Genomic DNA, 18,415 nt, shown 5'->3' with positions numbered 1-18,415 from the left:
ATACCTACTGTTCATTGTTGGGCCTTGCCAATATAATAAAAATGATACCACTGGTTAAATTAATTTATAGATGTAGTGCTAACCAAATCAAATTATGTGGAGAATTTTTGGGGGGGAGGAGGTGTTTGGGGGAATAGGCAACATAACTATACCCACTGAAGTAACAAAAGGTTTAAAATCTCAAGAGAAATGATAAGAAAAAAAAACTATGAATGAATGGGCATAACATTATAACATTATAACATTCCAAAATATATTATAAAGCAATAGTTATGAAAAGTATTTGTTACTGGTTAAAAACAGAAAAAATCATTGGTGGAACAGATTAAATAAGCAAGAAACAGAAGTGATCAAAAACATTAGGCCAGTGCTTGATAATCCCAAGGAACTGAATTATAGCAGTGGGGGTTGGAGAAAGAATCCCTTTTCTGCTTGAAAAACAGGAAAGCAGTTTGTCAAAAAGTAGGATTAGGACGGTATTTTACACCATATGCCCCAGTAAGCTTAGAAAAGAAAGAAATCAAGTATTTTCGCAACCATGGCTAAGAAGACATTTCTTAACAAAACAGGATAAGAAGAGATCATAAAAAATAAAAACAACAACAACAACATTTTGGTTGCATAAAATTAGAAAGTTTTTTTTTTCACAAACAAGATCAATAAAGACACAATTAAAAGAAAAATGGCTGAATAGAGAAAACATTTGTATCAAATATCACTGAAAAACCTAATATCCAAAATATATAAGGAATTGATACAAAGATTCAAAATACCAAAAGCCATTCCTCCCAGAAGATCAAAGGATGTAAACTTTTCAGAAGAAGATCTGTAAACTACAGGCAACTATATGAAACATGTTCCAAACCACCAACAGTAAGAAAAATACAAATTAAAACAATCCTGAAGTTTCACCTCACTCCTTGCAAACTAGCAAGGAGGAAACAAGATGGGAACAGTCAATATAGAAGAAGCTGTGGGAAGGCAGGCACAATGATGCACTATTGGTAAATCTATGAAGTGTTCTGGAGTTCAATTTAAAATTATGCAAGAAAAGTGACTAAACTGTCCATATCCTTTAACCTGGCAATCCCACTATTAAGTTTATACCTGAAGGAAATATAAGATAAAACTAAATGTCTGGCATATACACCAAAATATCCATAGTGGCAATTTTTGTGGTAGCAAAGAACTGGAAATGAAGTGGATGGTCACAAATTAGGGAATGGTAGGGGGAAAAAAACCCCAAATTATGCTAGATGAATATGCTACAATATTATTGTACAATTATAAATGATTAATATGAGAGATTCAAACTAACATGGAAATGTCTGTATGAACTGATGCAGCACAAAATAAGCAGAACCAAGAGAACAATATACACAATCACTGGTGGAACAGATTAAATAAGCAAGAAACGGAAGTGATCAAAAACATTAGGCCAGTGCTTGATAATCCCAAGGAACTGAATTATGGCAGTGGGGGTTGGAGAAAATGAAATGGATGACTGAAGATGAGATGGGACAGACTTCAAGAGATAACGGAAGACAGAAGGGCTGGCATGCTATGGTCACAAAAACCTTAAAAAGGTTTTAATGTTAAGCTTCAAGTCAGTTTTCATACTCTCATATACTCTCCTCTCAATAAGCTTATTAATTCATCTTTACTTTCTGCCATAAGACTGATAGCATCTGTATATCTGAGATTGCTGATATTCTTCCCAGCAACCTTAATTCCAGATTTTGATCCATTCAGCCTGGTATTTTGCATGATGTACTCTGTATATAAGTTAAATAAATAAGGGGACAACATACGGCCTTGTTGTATTCCTTTTCCAATCAGTTGTTACATGTTCAGTTCTAAGTGTTGCTTCTTGACCCACATGTCTGCATACAGGTTCCTCAGGACACAAAGAAGACGATCTGGTACTCTTATCTCTTTGAGAACTTGTCACATTTTGTTGTGATCCACACAATCAATGGCTTTAGTGTAGTCAATGAAGCAGAAATAAATGTTTTTTTGGAACTCCTTTGTTTTTTCCATAATTCAGCAAATGTTGGCACAATCATTACAAGATGGTAAATTTTTTAAATGCCAAAAGGAAACTGAGCTCAGAGAAATGGAAAAACCAGTGAAGGTCCTGAAGAAATGGCAAATATATTTCCTTTGCCATGGCATTAAGGAGAGCAGAAAGTCAGCTGACTGTCAACCTTACCTGATAGTGTTTGCTTAATTGCTTTCCTTTGTCACAGAAAGGGTTCATTCTCTAGGGGGTTGTGGGTAATGACTGTGATACAAAGACAATGGCATTAAATGAAGAGGAGCACTTGGCAAACTTCAAGATCTATAAAAATGTGAGTAACTGCTTTTCTATAAAGTATCACTTGGTAGAAAGGGAGGAGAGCTTTGTTTTACTGAGGCATCCTTAAGCACAGAAATTCACCACTGAATGCTTTAACATTTTCTGACCATTTGAAAGGTTTGTGAGAAGGGTACAAGAGGCAGTTAACTCATCAAAACTTTTGCTAATACAAAACTTTAAAGGACAGAAAGGACTGGAACATATATTTTCATTTCTGAAACATCTACCAGAAAAAAAAAATCATTGTTTGAGTCATCAAATTAGAGTCTTTAAAAATGTTTTTTTTTTTTAACATAAAGAATGTTCCTAATTGCACTAATTCTTTAACTCACAAAACATTTGTCACGTAAGGGATCTTGCCTCCTCATTTTACAGACAAGGAAGTGGGTATTATGTGGAAGAATTACATAAAGAGCCCACAATCATATTGTAGTAAGTTAGGTATAACCAAGATCAGAACTCAGGGATCCTGAGTTCCACAAGCCAGTGATCCTTTCACTGTACCACATTCTCTCCCTACTGAGAGAATCCTGTCAGTGAATACAGGAAGTCAGAATTCAAATTAATTGATTTGGAGTTTCTATTGAAATTTTTTATTGCTTTGCTTCTCACAGATTCTCTCTATGGAATGCATTACCTTCAATTTAGAGTAAACATCTTTAGGCATCCAAAGTTAAATGGTAGGGTTAAGGACAAAAGAGAAGACTATCCTCACACTTACTGGCCAAATAGCCATGTCCTCCACAAGCTTCTCGACATTCCTGAGCTCCTTGCTGGGCAGTCCAGGAAGCTAGCGGTTTACCAGCAGATGCCAATGCATGAATTTCACGTCCAAGTTCGGCCTTAAAAAGGAGGGATTAAACAGAAGGTTTTCAAAACCTCAAAACAACAAATAATATTCCAAACGGGGCTCATCAAACAACAAGTATATTTCAAAATTATGCACAGGAAATTAATGGTATATTAAATTATATACAGGGTATAGCAGAATTTGGAATCAGCAAGAAAAGCTGGGGTCAACTACTTGCTCTGACACTAATCTGTGTGACTAATGGTAAATAACTTTATTTTTTTGAGCCTCAGTATCCCTAAATGAAAAAAGAAGATATTTCCATTTCCTGTCTCCTGAGGTTACTGTGAATTTTGCAAATTTTAGAGTACTCTATATATGTGAGATGATATAATTACGATTATTATTGGCATTAATCTGTTATGTCTCTATTATTTATAGTTAAGGGAATAAGAATGATGAATAAGTCAGATTATAATTTGAGAACCATTTGTATCAGGAATAAAAAAGCCAGAGGGATATCCAATAGTAAAAAGTTTTGAGCTGGCAAAGGGAGACCTTGGAGATCATTACAGAGGAAGTAACTCCTCTCTGAGAGAAGTGGGCACACAGCTGCCAGCGGCAGAGTGAGGACTAGAACCCAGGTTTTTGTTTTCGTTTTTTACTGCCAATACAGTATGGTTTCAAGTATATCTTTCAAATATTTACCACTTCAACCTTATGATTTTGATAACTCAATGTTTAACCCTATGAACCAACTGCAATTGTAGAAGAATTGAACAAAATTGTAAAAGTTTTCCAAGAGGATGAAAAAATAGGAACACTAATGCACTGTTAGTGGAGTTGTGAACTGGTCCAATCCTTCTGGAAAATAATTTGGAACTATGTTTAAAGGGCTACAAAACTCTGCATGCCCTTTGACCCAGCAATAATACTAGTAGGTCTATACACCAATGAGATCAAAGAAAAGGAAAAAGGACCCATTTGAACAAAAATATTTATAGCATCTCTTTTTGTGGTGACAAAGAATTGGAAACTGGGAGGATGCCCATCAATTGGGAGAATGGTTGAACAAACTGAGGTACACGATTGTGACAGAATACTATTGTGCTATAAAAAATGATGAAGGAGATGGTTTCAGAAAAACATGGACTTATATGAATTGATGCAAAGTGATGTGAACAGAACCAGGAGAACACTGTACACAATAACAGCAATACTGTAACAGTAATCAACTGTGAAAGACTTAGCTACTCTTATCAATACAACGATTCACCATAGCTCAAAATATTTCTTAAGCACTAATTCTATGAAGAACAGTGCTTCATTTGTTTTGAGCTAAAAGAGTACTGAGTCTCCAATGAACATAACATAGCTACTTAACTAGCATCACTTTAATAATTGTAAGCATGTCAACAAGTATTTGGAATTATCTTACCTGCCTGATACTTTTATCATTTTGTAAAAGGCCTAGCTGAAGTTCTACCAAGTCCATGAACAAAGTTTTTGAGAAATGGTCTAAGGCATATGTAGCTGCCAAATAAGGAATCAGGCGCCATTGCTGAAAAGCAAAGAAAACTTGAATAAATATAACACACTTCATACTTAGCTCTCATCGAGTGTCCTACAAGACTTTTAAACAGAATTTTTAAAATTACTCCAATGATTTTTTTCTAACCCAGTTCCAAAATCATATTTCTTTTAATATCCCACCAACCTAACAATATCTTGAATGAATTAGTTACAGCCTTACTTCATTTCATTCACATTCCTTTTTTTTAAAAAATAAGGAAATAAAAAGGAAAATTTCCCAACAATGAGAGCTGCCAAACAATAGAAAGAGCTGCCTCATGAAGCAGTGAGTTCCTAGTAACTGGAACATTACCTTTCAGGGATGATGAGGATAATGATGATGAAAGGTTGAATTCTAAAGATCTCTTCCAACTACGATAAATCATCATCTATTCTGCCAACTGAATGGACTTGTTTTTTATAATTTGAATGATCATTTATGACAGGCTCATAAAAAATAGAAATATGGTCAATATTAACATCTACAAGTCAACTGTTTATTTTGCTAGCTCTGGGATCTCACTGATGTGGGTACTGCCTTGACTGATGCAGATCACATCACCTCTGAGCCTTTTCATTTTATTGTTCACATTCTATAAATTCTTCAGAGGATCCATCCAACTTGCTAGAGACCTTCCTCCAAGTCTCTTAATATTTCATAGCCCTCAGTCCAGTAGTCAGGCCATCCACCCATTGCCTTCAATTCTGCTACATGACCACTCCACTCCTTTTTCCAGTTACTAAAATATTAAAGGCAATACACTGCCTATTATGGAAAAAAAATCCTTTTAACCATATTCTAAGTAATACTTAAAAGCAACCTTACCACCAAAAGTGTGGTGGAAAGGATTAGTTGTTTGGGGTATAAGGCAGTGAGTCATAGTCAGTGATTAATGACTGAATGCCTCCCTGTGTTGGGGACACACTTCTGTTGCTTATCTCCTACCTTGAAAGGTTTCCCTAATCTTCAATCACCTGTCGCCATTTAAGTTAATATATAAAAAAATCCCACCACCCTACACACACACACACACACACACACACACACACAATTCCATTTCATGAGCTTATACCTGCATTTGATATTCAAGGACTGGAATTTCTTCATCATCACTTGGTCCAAACTGATGGCGAGTTGCTGAGAAACGAATTGCTATTGATAGGGCCAGTTTCAAATTCACCACAGACATTCCTATAATGCAAACTCTACCAGCAGACAGGGAACTTAGTGAAGCACCAAAACATTGTCGTTTATCCTGTTGATATAAAACATAGAAATCATTCAAGCAATCAATAAATGTGTTGGTTGCCTTTATAAATAACTTTTCAATTAAGTCAACAAATATTTGTTAAATGCCTGACTGGGTTAAGAGGTAAGGGAGATAAATGTTTAGCTAAGACTTTATCCCTCACTATACAGCATGTTTACAAAATTCAAAGATGCTGAAAATCTAGAGGTGACAGCTAATACGCTGGACAGTATAATCAGGATCCAAAAGACTTTGGATAGTCCAAAACAGGGATGAGAGAACCTATGGCCTCAAGGCCACATATGGCCATCTAGGTCCTTGGGTGCGACCTTTTGACTCAGTACAAGTTTTACAGAACAAATCCTTTTATTAAGGAGATGTGTTCTGTGAAGTTTGGATTCAGTCAAAGGGCCGCACTTGAGGACCTAGAGGGCCACATGTGGCCTTGAGGCCATAAATTCCCCATTCTTGACAGAATATTGCACCAAATGTAAGATTAAATTTAAGAGAAGTACATATTGGTACAGGATGGAGAAGAGCTGGTGAGAGAAGAGTAAATGTGTATGTTTTGGGGTGGGGGAGAATCTGGGGTTTTTAGTGAACCATAGGTTCAAAATGAAGTTAGTCACGTGATCTGGCAGCCAAAAAAAGCTATAAAGCTTCTAATAATGCACCCTTAGGCAGCATTATTGAAGGACAGTATTCAGAATGATGGACACAAAAGTGCCATTGAGTTCAGACCACCTCTGGAGTACTAGGTTCAGTATGGGATGATACATTCTTTTGGAAGAAAAAAAAAACCAAAACATTAAAAACTGGTGTATCCAGAAGAAGGCAAACCATATGGTGAAAGGGCTGAGGACTATGTGATATGGAGACTGGTTGAAGGAACTGGAGATACTTAACCTAGAGAAGAAAATACTTAGAAAATAACGGCTGACTTCAAGTATCTGAAAGGCTGCCAGGTAGAAGAAATGAATGAGCACCTATCAGGTGCTTGTCATCTGCTAAGCACTAGGGGCACACAGAGGAACAAGGCAATGCTTGCTCTTAAGAAGCTCACGTTCATTTAACAATGGAGACATATTGGGGATTTCAGCTTCCAATCAAATAGAAAGGCTGGATGGTCATTAGGGTGCAATGGCAAGGCAGATGGTGATTCCTCTTGACTCACATGACTGTGCCAGACTTTGGGAGAGGGGATTTCTCTGTTTGAGTCTTCAATAGCTGTGGCTCCTCAAGGGACCATGGCTGTGGAGCACGCAGAGCAGCAGCTGAGTCACATTTCCATAGGGGGGAGGTGGGGCAGGAAGCAGGGCCTGTGCTCCAGGGAGGCACTGTTATTACTAGGACTCTTGGGCTTGGGATCCTGGGCTATCTTAATCATGGTCTGAAGAAGTGGCAGTCAAGTCAGTAGTGGTTTGACCTGCCCGGTACATCCTCCTCCTCTATCCCCTCATGCTTTGGCTAGGACAAGTCTGCTTGCCTGCCTGCCCTCCTGCAGTCCGTTGATTGGCAGCTGGTAGGGACTGCTGGCCCCTTATCCAGAAGGGTTGCTCCACAGACGATTGTGTGGGCTGTCCTAGAGGCAGAGCAGTGGTTTTGAAAGTATTTCTCTTCCAGAAACTCTGGGGCTTATGTGCCCAATGATGCAAATTAATTGATGGCAGGTATTAGTGGTGTCAAAAAGAGTGGGTCCATTTTTCATAGGGGTTGATCCTCTCAAGGATGGCTACAGGAGACAGGCTGCAAATAGGGATGGAGTTCCGGGGAGAGGAAGAGGGCACTACTATTCTGAGGGCTTGTGTACAAGGTCCTGAACTATGTCCACTCAAGTCTAAGGGGAAGTGGAAGTCATGGTGGTGGTGGTGGTGGTGAACGAAGTCTGATTCCTCAGCTTCCTTCAGGGTACCCTGCCACTTCAGCTAGACTGGCTTACCTCCCCTGGGTGTACAGAAGATAGATAAGACTTGTTTTGTTTGGCTCCAGAAAGCAGAACTAGGAATAATGGGCAGAAGTTGCAGAGAAGTGGGCTTCAGTTCTATGTAAGGAAAAACTTATAAAAAGAACTACGTAAAGGAGGAATGTGCTGCTGGAGGAGGAAGAGGTTCCACACTGCTAGAGGACTCCATGCAGAGGCTGGCTGGCTGACCTAGCGCTTGTCAGAAATGCTATCCAGGGGATTCCAATTTAGGTCCAGAGTGGCCTAGATATTCTCTGATGTCCATACCCATGCTGAATCAGGGATTCATAGAGCTTTCAGTCTAGGCATAGATTAACAGCTACTAAAATGACTACCATAAATTTACTATATCAATCAATCACAAGCATTTAACACCTACTACATACCAATCACTGTGTTAGATATTAGAAAAATCATATTCAATGGCAAATTTGACCTTCTCTTAAAATCAGCGAGTTAGCCCTATTTTTATACTTCTCTATTCCCTGGCAGCTTTTGGGTGAGGAAGAACTGTGAGCCTCTAGATGGGGAAGTGAAAGGATGAAAGCCACTGCCTTATCCCTTGTTGGATCTTTTGTATTTATTCTTTCCTACTACTAGGTCAATGAGTCTCCTGATATAGCACAGGCCAGGTTGTGACCTGGTGAGCTTCAAAAAGTTGGAAAAGAAATTAGAGGTCCCCTCCGCTGGAGGTGATGGCAGAAACCCTGGAGCTGGAGGCAACAATAGCACAGGCTGGTGAAGAGCCAACCCTGAGAAGATACATGCTTGACTCCACCCAATGGTAGATGGACACCAAGTGCTGCAAGTAGCTAGCTCATCTAAGCAAGAGAGGAGCTTATCCATTAGTGACACCATACCTAGAAGGCGGCTTGGTGGGGACCCTGCAAGTTGAGAACAGAACTCCCTAAGCAAGAACTCTTGAGGTATGGCCAAATGTGTTCCCTGCACATGTGGCTAAGTACCTTTAAGCTTCAAATTTGAGTCCACTCTCCCCAGGGGAGAGTACACCACTTAGTTTGGGGGGTTATTTTTTGTCCTTCTATGATTGCCATACCTTTCCAGGAAATATTCCTTTGTAAAAGATAGACATCAACTAGCTAATCAATATGTGGAGAGGTGACCTTACTGGATAGGGGTACAAGTGCAATAATTTTAGAAACCTTATGTCTTCAGGGTTGGCCATAGAATGTTGAGGGGAGTAGGAGTAGCTGCCAACTCTGGGGATCCAGTCTGCCAGTGTGAATTCCAAGAATGAGCCCAGAGGGATCACGTGGGACCTTGTCTGAGATAATCTGGAGCCCTTTGAATTTGTGAAGAACTACTGAAGAGATTCTCAACACAGTACTTTTGTTAATGGACACTCTAAGTTACAGCAGCCACTTTAAAATAGCAGTTTTTCTTTTTTTTTTGTTTTAAATTATAACTTTGCATTAAATTTTCTACTATGTTTCTTTGCAAGTAAGGCCAGTTTATTTGTTATAAATTTTGCTTATTTAAATACGTATGTACTGATATCTGGTGTACTACTGCACCCACAATGACTACTGAAGCATAAGAAGCATGAATTTTGCAGCTTGAAAATGTTCCTGTCTGGCTCACAAAAGCTCACCTTTTTCTTCCTTTTTGCTTTTAAATAGCCCTAGACTGCTTGGCTTTCTGTGAGAACCTTATGGACTGCAGGTCCATATATTAAGGTTTGCCTGTTGGCCTAAACACTCTGAATAACCAACCCCCAAATGCTTGACCCCATTTGGGAGCTGCCCAAGCATCTGGAGCTTACCTGACCCTGTCTACTTTCTCTTAAAACAGAGCTAGCTTGTCCTACAGATGAGTGAGTCTAGAATTCTATTCCAAATGCCTTTGCGGCAGCAAACATCCATGAGGGAAATGTGAGATGCCCTTTAGAACTGGGAGATCCCTTAAAGGTCTTCTAGTCCACCCCACCCCCAATTTTCCAGTTGACAGAACTGAGGCCCACAGAGGCTGAGTGACTTGTCCATATTTATATAGCTTATAAGTCAGAAAACTGGGATTCAGATTCCAGTCCAGCACTCCAAGTTTGCTCCTTCCACTGCATCATACTTCCTCAAAAGGGCCAAGTTTCATTTGATGGGAGAATGTCACTCTTTGTATAATGAAAGATGGATCACTTATTCATGTGAATCTATGCTTTTGATAGTCATCATTTCATGTACAGTTTCAATATAAGAGCACTGTACCTTAAAGGAAGTGTTGTAGACTCCCTCCGGGGTAACATCACCTGTTCGGTTCAGCAGGTTTTCCCGGGGAATTCTAACATTATCAAACATGGTAAATCTGTTCAAAGACATTAATAAGAGAACTCAGAACTGTAAAAAAAAAATCCCTCAGTTGGTATAACAGAAACTCAGTTATACAAGGCACTACTAATTTTGATATTTTACAAGCTGGCTGCACCATATTACTAACAATGAACTAAATGTCAGAGCTGACCAAAAAAACAAAACAAAACAAAGCAAAAAACCCAACTCCTCACTTATGTATGACCAGAAAAGGAGTCAGCTTGGTTAAATAACAAGAGCAAGAATGCTACCACCACATGACACATTAAAGGACAAGGATGAAATCCTGAAGTGTGTAGGTAACATCACTTACTGCAAATTTACAAAACAGAAGTGTACACGAATGGCAAAAGCTAAAAAGGTACAGAGGGGTGGCTAATTAGAATGATGGGGGCCAGTGGTGAATGAGATAATGGAGCTATAAGAATTAAATATTATATAACTGAATTATATCCATCCACCAGCAATCATTTGTTGACCACCTATAATGTGCTATGCACAAAGAATACAGATAGAAAAATAAAACAGCCCCTGCCTTAAAAGAAGTCACGTTCTATTAGGGGACAATATGTCTATACACATACACATTTAGAGACCAAATATATGGAAGGTGATTTTGGAGGGAGAGGACAGTAGAAGCTGGGAGAATCAGAACAGACGTACTGCAGAAGGTGATGATGCTACAGCAGAGTCTCAAGAAAACTATGTCCATATATTCATAGGACCCCAGATTTTTGCATTGGAAGGGATCTCAGAGATCAGCTAGTCCAACCCTCTCATTCTCCCAATAAGGAAATTGAAGCCCAAAGAGATTCGGTGATTAATTAAGGTTACAAAAGCAGCCAACGTATATCCCAGAGAGATCATACAAATGGGAAGAGAACCTACATATTCAAAAATATTTATAGCAGCTCTTTTTGTGGCGGCAAAGAATTGGAAATTGAGAGGATGACCATCAATTGGGGAATGGCTGAACAAGTCATGGTATATGAATGTGATGGAATGCTATTGTGCTATAAGAAATGATGAACAGGGGGCAGCGAAGTAGCACAGTAGATAAAGCACTGGCCCTGAAGTTACGAAGACCCGAGTTCAAATCTGACCTCAGACCAAACACTTGACACTTACTAGTTGTGTGACCCTGGGCAAGTCACTTAACCCCAATTGCAAAAAAAAAAAAATGATGAACAGGCTAACTTCAGAAAAACCTGTAAAGATATAGTCTGATGCTGAGTGAAATGAGCAGAACAAGGAGAACGTTGTACACAGTAACAGACACGCTGTGCGATGACGAACATTGATAGACTTAACCCTTCTCAGCAATACAAGGATCTAAGACATCTCCAAAGGCCTCATGATGGAAAATGCTATCCATATCCAAAGAAAGAACTATGGAGTTTGAATGCAGATCGAAGCATACTATTTGCTATTTTTTTTCTTCTGTTGTGTTTTGTTTCCTCTTTCTGGTGGTTCCTCCTATTGGTTCTAATTCTTACCTACAACATCCCTAATGTGAAAATATGTTTAATAGGAACATATATGTACAGCCTATATGAGATTGCGTGCCATCTTGGGGAGGGAGGTGGGGAGGAAGGGGGAGAAAAATTTAAAACTCAAAAGCTTATAGAAGTGATTGTTGAAAATTCAAAATAATTTAATTAAAAATTAAAAAAAAAAAAAGGCAGCCAATGGCAGTCCTGAGATTCTAAGAGACAGAGGCAAGAAGGGGATATATTCCAGGCAAGGGATACAGTCAGAGCAAAGTCATGGAGCCCAGAAGTGGAATATTGTACATGAGGAAAAGTAAGGGACACTCTAGACCATGAATCATGGAAGGCAGTAATGTGTAACGAGACTGAAAGGGTAAGTTGGGGCCAAGGTTTGGAAGGGCTTTAAATGCCAAACAGAGGAGTCTGCATTTGCTCATGGAGGTAACAGTAAGCCACTTAATTAATTAATTAATTTATTTTTAATTTTTTTCCCTCTCTTTTTTTTAATTTTTAATTTTTTTAATTTTCAGGCAATTGGGGTTAAGTGACTTGCCCTGGGTCACACAGCTAGTAAGTGTCAAGTGTTTGGTCTGAGGCTGGATTTGAACTCAGGTCCTCCTGACTTCAGGGCCGGTGCTCTGTCCATTGCGTCACCTAGCTGCCCCTAGCCACTTCATTTAAAGATGAGCTTTTACTTCTTTGTGCCAGACTCCTAAGCCCTACCAAGCATGCCTTTCAGGATGAGTGAATCATTTTACCTCCATCCATGGAGTCTCCATGGGGGATAGTAAGACTTGAACTACTTACACCTCATAGAACTGGTGTCAAGATGAATGCTTTACAAATGAAAACCATTTTTATTATTACCAGGGGCTTTCAGAAACTTTTCAAACCTTCTTCCTTGTGCTAACTAACAGATTAGTGGATGGAAAATGTACTGGTATGTTATTATTAGTATCATTACACTATCACTATTATTTGTGATTAAAAAAAATACTAATGGTTTCATTGAGCTGAGCTGATTGAATACGTGAAAGAGCAGGCAGAGGAAAAGTGAGCTGGATTTTAAATTAGTAGGCCAAGGCCCAAGCCAGTCATATACCATTTGTGCTCTGATAGGCAAGTCACTAAACATCTCTGAGATTCAGCTCTTCTTTTGCAAAATTGCACTACCTATCTCACAAGTGTAGAAATCAACATATGTAAAGATCTTGGTAAACTGTAAAGTGCTATCTATATAAATGTGATCTATTACTCATGCTATGGATGTGCTGGCTGAAATTAGCCCTGGCATGAGCAGAACCATTGTTGTACTCTCTTGACACAGCAGCCATACTTGTTCCCATCCAGTCCCCATGATCCAGGTGTCTCATTTCCTGTGTTGCTAACAGTCTGACTGATACAAAAAGATAAATGCCCTTGAACAGTAAATATTCTGAGGAACAATAACATTGGCAGAAAAGTGTTACATTAGCAGAAGTAAGCCCTTGTTCTCAACTTTTAAGTACTGACTTCCCTCCATGTCCTTGGATAACTCAGACAGCATTTGTCTCAATTTCCTGGGCCATTTCTCTTGGTAAGATGAAATTATAAGGCCTGTTCATTAAAAATGTGTTGAAAAGACCCTAAAGACAAATATTAGAAACTCAAATCTACAAGTATTCAGATATTTAAAAGAAGAGACTGTGGAACCAAAAATCTTAAAAAGGTCAAGAAAAAGAACTTATTTTTTAAAATTGACACTCTGCTAAATTTTGTAACATAACATGACGAACAGCAAGCAAAAAAAAATAATAATAATTATGGAAACTAAGGCAAGAATTAAGCCTGCTGACTTCAAGTATTTTAAGGGATGTCTTACAGAAGAAGGATTAGACTCCCCAGTTGGTTGCTGAAGGTAGAATTATTTAAACTGGGAAAATTGCAAAAAGACATCGACTATAGAGAAGACAAAGCTTTTTAACCCTTTGAATTCTCTGAAAGTAGACAAGCTGCCTCCAAAGACAACAGGCTCCTCTTCCTCCTTTGACATCTGCAAGCAAAGGACGGAGGATCCCTTAATCAGGAAGGCTGCAGAAGGGCTTCCTTTGAGGCATGGGCTAGACTACGCGGCCACTCAGGTCTCTTCGAACTCACATTTTTCTGCTATAGGTTTCAAATAGAAATGAATATATTTTCCTGGAACCGAAAAGTATGCTTGGAGAGATTATAGTGGGCCTAGTTTTTAAAATACTGGACAACCATACGCATTTATGTAATGAAAAACTGCATTAATAATGAAAGGATTCTGTTTGCCAATTCAGAAAAATTTATTTCACAGTACTCTAGAGAGTGTGCCTATTCACACTAACAGATGCTACATAAACTGCTAAATGTAGTTGAAAAATATCAGTAGTTCCTATAGCAACTTATCTGACTATTATGATCATTCCCAACTTCACATGCAGTATCCTTTTACTGAACCAGTCATAAAGAGAACTTCAGAAAACAAGCCTAATGTACTTTAAATGACATTGAGGCTGGAGAAGTGGACAGATACAGAAAAGATACTTGGTTGGCGTAAAGACAGGTTATTTCACCAAGGAAGTGACTACTGAATAGGGCTGCACTTGAGGACCTGCAGGGTCACATGATGCTTCGAGGCTGCGGGTTGCCTACCCCTACATGCTCTATACAATGCGTCATTTCTACTTCTTGGGGATAACATTAATTGGTAATTGTAAAGCATTGTGACAATTCAAAACACTGTTGAATGTAACTATAGTAAGTTGAGTACTTGGAAGTTCTTGCCTGATTTGCAATTGTTATTTTAATCAAAAGTTAATCAAGACTGTGAGAAAAACAATGAACCTGTGTGTTGGTCCAAAATAATTATTTCAATGAAGTAGGGAACTCCTACTAATAAAGCAATTATTTTGTAGCTTACAGTCTTGGGGAGTTGCCTGGGCATGGAGAAGTTAAATAATGCCCACATCCATGAAGCCAGTAGTATAAAAGGCAGGCCTCGAACTCAGGCCTTCCTGAATACACAATACTACACTTCCCTTTTTTAAAAAAAAAAATTTGGATCCGATATATAAACTGAAATCACAGTCCAATTAACTATTTTTTAGGCCAGACAGTGTCTTTTCAAGTAGATCTGAAAAACTATTTCATTAAAAAAAAAAAAGTAGCCTTTTTACAGAATGGAAAATGCTTGTCCCTTCTTTGTTGTCATTGAAAAACAAAAAAAGGATGAACCGATCATGATTAAGTGTATACTTGTAAATAGAACATTAATCTGACATTAACAAGGACATTGATGTTTATATCAAGGCATCATTAAATCACAGGATATTAAGAATAAAGAATTTAGCCCTGAAAGGGAACTTCGAAATCATTCAATTCAATACTTTTCCTTTTAGAGATGAAGAAACAGTCCAGAGAGATTGTAACAACATTCACTTTAACAAGCAAGGCACTGTGCTCAAGTCTGGACACAAAAAGAAAAAACAACCTAAATAGATATTATCCTTGAGGTGTTTACATTTTACTGGGAGAATATAATATGTACACAGATAAGAAAATATCATGGAATTTGTGGCGAATACTAACAACTGCCCTAATTCAGGGCTTCCTCACTCTCACCAGGATTACTGCAATAGCCACCTCATTGGTCTTTCTTTCACTGCACCACCCCCTCCAGTCTATCCCTCACACAACTGCCAAATTTCTATTCCTAAAACACAGGGGTAATGATGTCACTCCCCTCAAGAAGCTTTTGTAGCTGTCTGTCACCTCTGAGCTAAAAAATAAACTCCCCTGTTTGGCACTTAAAGTCCTCACCATCTGGCTCCAGCCATATTTCCAGACTTACTTCAACAACAGCAAATGCCTATTAAGCATTTTCTTGGTGCCTGGCACTGTGCTAAATACCAGTGATACACAGAAAAGCAAAAACCATTTTCTGCTCTTAAGGAACACATGCTCCAATGGCAGACACATATAATTAACCAGGACTAAAGAAGATTATAGCATATGTGAAGGTGATCTGAAAGGAGAAGAAAGGGGCAGCTAGGGAAGCCAGAAAAAGACCTCTTGTAGAAAGTCAGATTTGAGATGAATCCTGAAGTCAGGAAGACTAAGAAGCAGAGGTGAGGAAGGAACACAGGCATGGGACCAGCTAGTGCAAAGACGGAGAAGAGAGGATAAGGATGGAGAGCTAGGGAACAAGCATTTATTAAGCACTTTCTGTGTTAAGCTCTGTGCTAAGCACTTTACAATTATCTCATTTGATCCTCATAACAACCCTGGGAGGTAGGTGCTATTCTTATCCTCATTTTACAGATGAAGATACTGAGGCAGGTAGAGGTGAAGTGATCAGTCCAGGGTCACACAGCTAATAAATGTCTGAGGCTGGATTTGAGCTCAGGGCTTCCTGAAGGAAAAGAAGGAAGGAAGGGGGCTGATTAATGTCCAACAAGGCAGTTTCTAATTTTCTCCCTTGCTCATGCTTCACTCTAGACAAACGGTCTGACCTGTTGTTCTTCACAGATGACACAGTCTCTCACTTCCATACCTTTGCAAAGGTTGATCCCCAAGTCAGGAAAGCCAACTGCCTCTTGTAATGGCCTCTTAGGAACTGCCTCCTCCTCCAGGAGGCCTTTTCTGCCTTAGCGGCCAGTGTTCTCATCTCTCAAGTTGTATTTCTCCCATAGAATATATGTTCCTTGACAGTAGGGACAATTTTGTTTTTCCTCTTTCTATATTAAACACATAATAAGCACTTAACAAAGGAGTAGCTAGATGGTGCAATGGATAGAGCACAGATCCTGATGTAGGGAAGACTCCTCTTTGTGAATTCAAGTCTGGCTTCAGACACTTACTAGCAGTGTGACCTTGGGCAAGTCACTTAACCCAGTCTGCCTCAGTTTCCTCATCTGTAAAATAAGCTGGAGAAAGAAATGGCAAACCACTCCAGTATCTTTGCCAAGAAAACCCCAAATGGGGGCATGTAGAGTCAGAGACAACTGACAACAAGGGACTTTAAAATAAAAGTTTACTTAATTTAATTGAATCTCTAAATCCCTGGAAGCATTTAGTAAATTTGATGACCTAAGGACTGGAATTTGTGATGCATTTGAGTCCCTTAAATCCAATATCACAATCATTTTATGTTATTAAAGTTATCTAGGAAACTGTATGTTATAAAATGTTATCAATTTGCCCAATCAGATGAGACTGAATTCACAAGTGCTTTTATCGATGGACATTTTGGTATTGAACAATAGACAATGGCATTTTCTACCATCCCCAAATTTTAGTAGCTCAACATTTTTTCTTTCATTGTTGACTGGTTTTGACAGGTATGGGCCCAAGCTGAGACCTTTGCCCCTCACCCCCAAAAGAATTTGAGGCCCATTCCTCTATAGACTCTCTTTGAACTCTCCTTACTTGGTCAAGGAAGTCTCCAGTGTTGCCTGAGGCTATAATCCTATCAACTGGCCTTTCCTTATCACCTATGTCCAATCTTCCAATTCTTTGTTACCCTAATGAAGTTTAGCCCTCCATTGTCTATGACCCACTGGATGGCCTCAGTTACTTCCCATCCTTGATCTTATCTAGACCCCATTCAACCTCCCAGTCATTCCCATCAAGATTCTCCCAGTCACCCCAGTTTACTGGCTCCTCCTATCAAGACACCCCTTCTCCCAGCTCCTCCTCCAGTCACCCCAAACTACCTGGCCACTCCTAGATCCCTCCCACAGTTTTTCTGTATATAAGATCCATCTCGGCCACCATTTAGCGGCTGAGACTTCCTCATGTCCACCAGTCTTTATGAGTATCACAAATGTTTAGATTCCTTAAGCGTCTGGCCAGTATGGCTGATCTTTAATAAACCTTGTCTTTGGCTGAAAGAAGGCTTGGGTCAAATTCATTCGAGCAGGACCTGCGTGTTGTGATTTTGGGGTCACAGCACCCCTACACCTCAACAGCTTGAGCACTCTCATGTGTCTTTATGTTGTAATATCATTTCAATGTAATTTTTCAACATAGAACCAGTATAGAATAGCATATTTTTCCTTTACATTTTCTTCCAAGGCCAGTCTAAAATGATATTACAGGAGGCCCATGGGCTATTTATCCTCATGCTATATTATATTAAAGATAATTATATTTTCTAAAACATTGATTAGAAAATTATATTCCATTCACTTAATACTACTTAGAAGTTAAGGGAAAGTTAAGTCAGATGACCTTTTTTTTAATTAAAAACATTGGGAACTTAATTCAATTTATTCACAAGTACCTATGCTTAAGGCCCTATTCCAAGCACCAAGATGAAAAGCTTCGCTGAAGAAATGTAAAGTTCAGACATAAGGTAGGCATACAGATAAGATCAGAGGAACCTTACTTATGGGACTCTGTAATCATATATTCATATATATATCATAATCATAATCTATAATCATCAATCTTTAAAATATATAATATCTATATATACATGAAATTATTTAATAAAGCAGAAAAGCTTCACAGCTGAATAAATGGGTAAAAATTTACTTATATGTAGATTATCATAATAATCAATTAGGTAGGAGGAGTAATTGTAAGAGTTTTTAAAACAAAAAAACTTAAGTATTTTAATATAGGCAATACAGAAGTTAAAATATGTGCCAGTTGTTCA

The 18,415-nt window shown here is 38.6% G+C and overlaps 1 protein-coding gene across 2 annotated transcripts in view; it reads right to left on the bottom strand.

Moving 5' to 3' along the window:
* ACOX3 (acyl-CoA oxidase 3, pristanoyl) overlaps positions 1–18,415 on the bottom strand; it is an 81,525-nt gene that overhangs the window by 31,373 nt on the left and 31,737 nt on the right. For both annotated transcript variants that reach the window (XM_027836595.1, XM_027836594.1), the window contains exons 8-11: positions 10,157–10,253; positions 5,795–5,977; positions 4,588–4,710; positions 3,081–3,201 (exon numbers count right to left, since the gene is read on the bottom strand). In XM_027836595.1, coding sequence (XP_027692396.1) covers positions 3,081–3,201; positions 4,588–4,710; positions 5,795–5,977; positions 10,157–10,253 — 524 coding nt within the window. The remainder of the gene's footprint in view (positions 1–3,080; positions 3,202–4,587; positions 4,711–5,794; positions 5,978–10,156; positions 10,254–18,415) is intronic.

The sequence above is a fragment of the Vombatus ursinus genome, unplaced genomic scaffold (genome assembly GCF_900497805.2).
Source record: "Vombatus ursinus unplaced genomic scaffold, bare-nosed wombat genome assembly UNPS02014818.1, whole genome shotgun sequence".
Classification (NCBI taxonomy): domain Eukaryota; kingdom Metazoa; phylum Chordata; class Mammalia; order Diprotodontia; family Vombatidae; genus Vombatus; species Vombatus ursinus.
The sequence above is the reverse complement of the archived record's forward strand: the minus strand, read 5'-3'. Positions and strand labels throughout refer to the sequence as shown.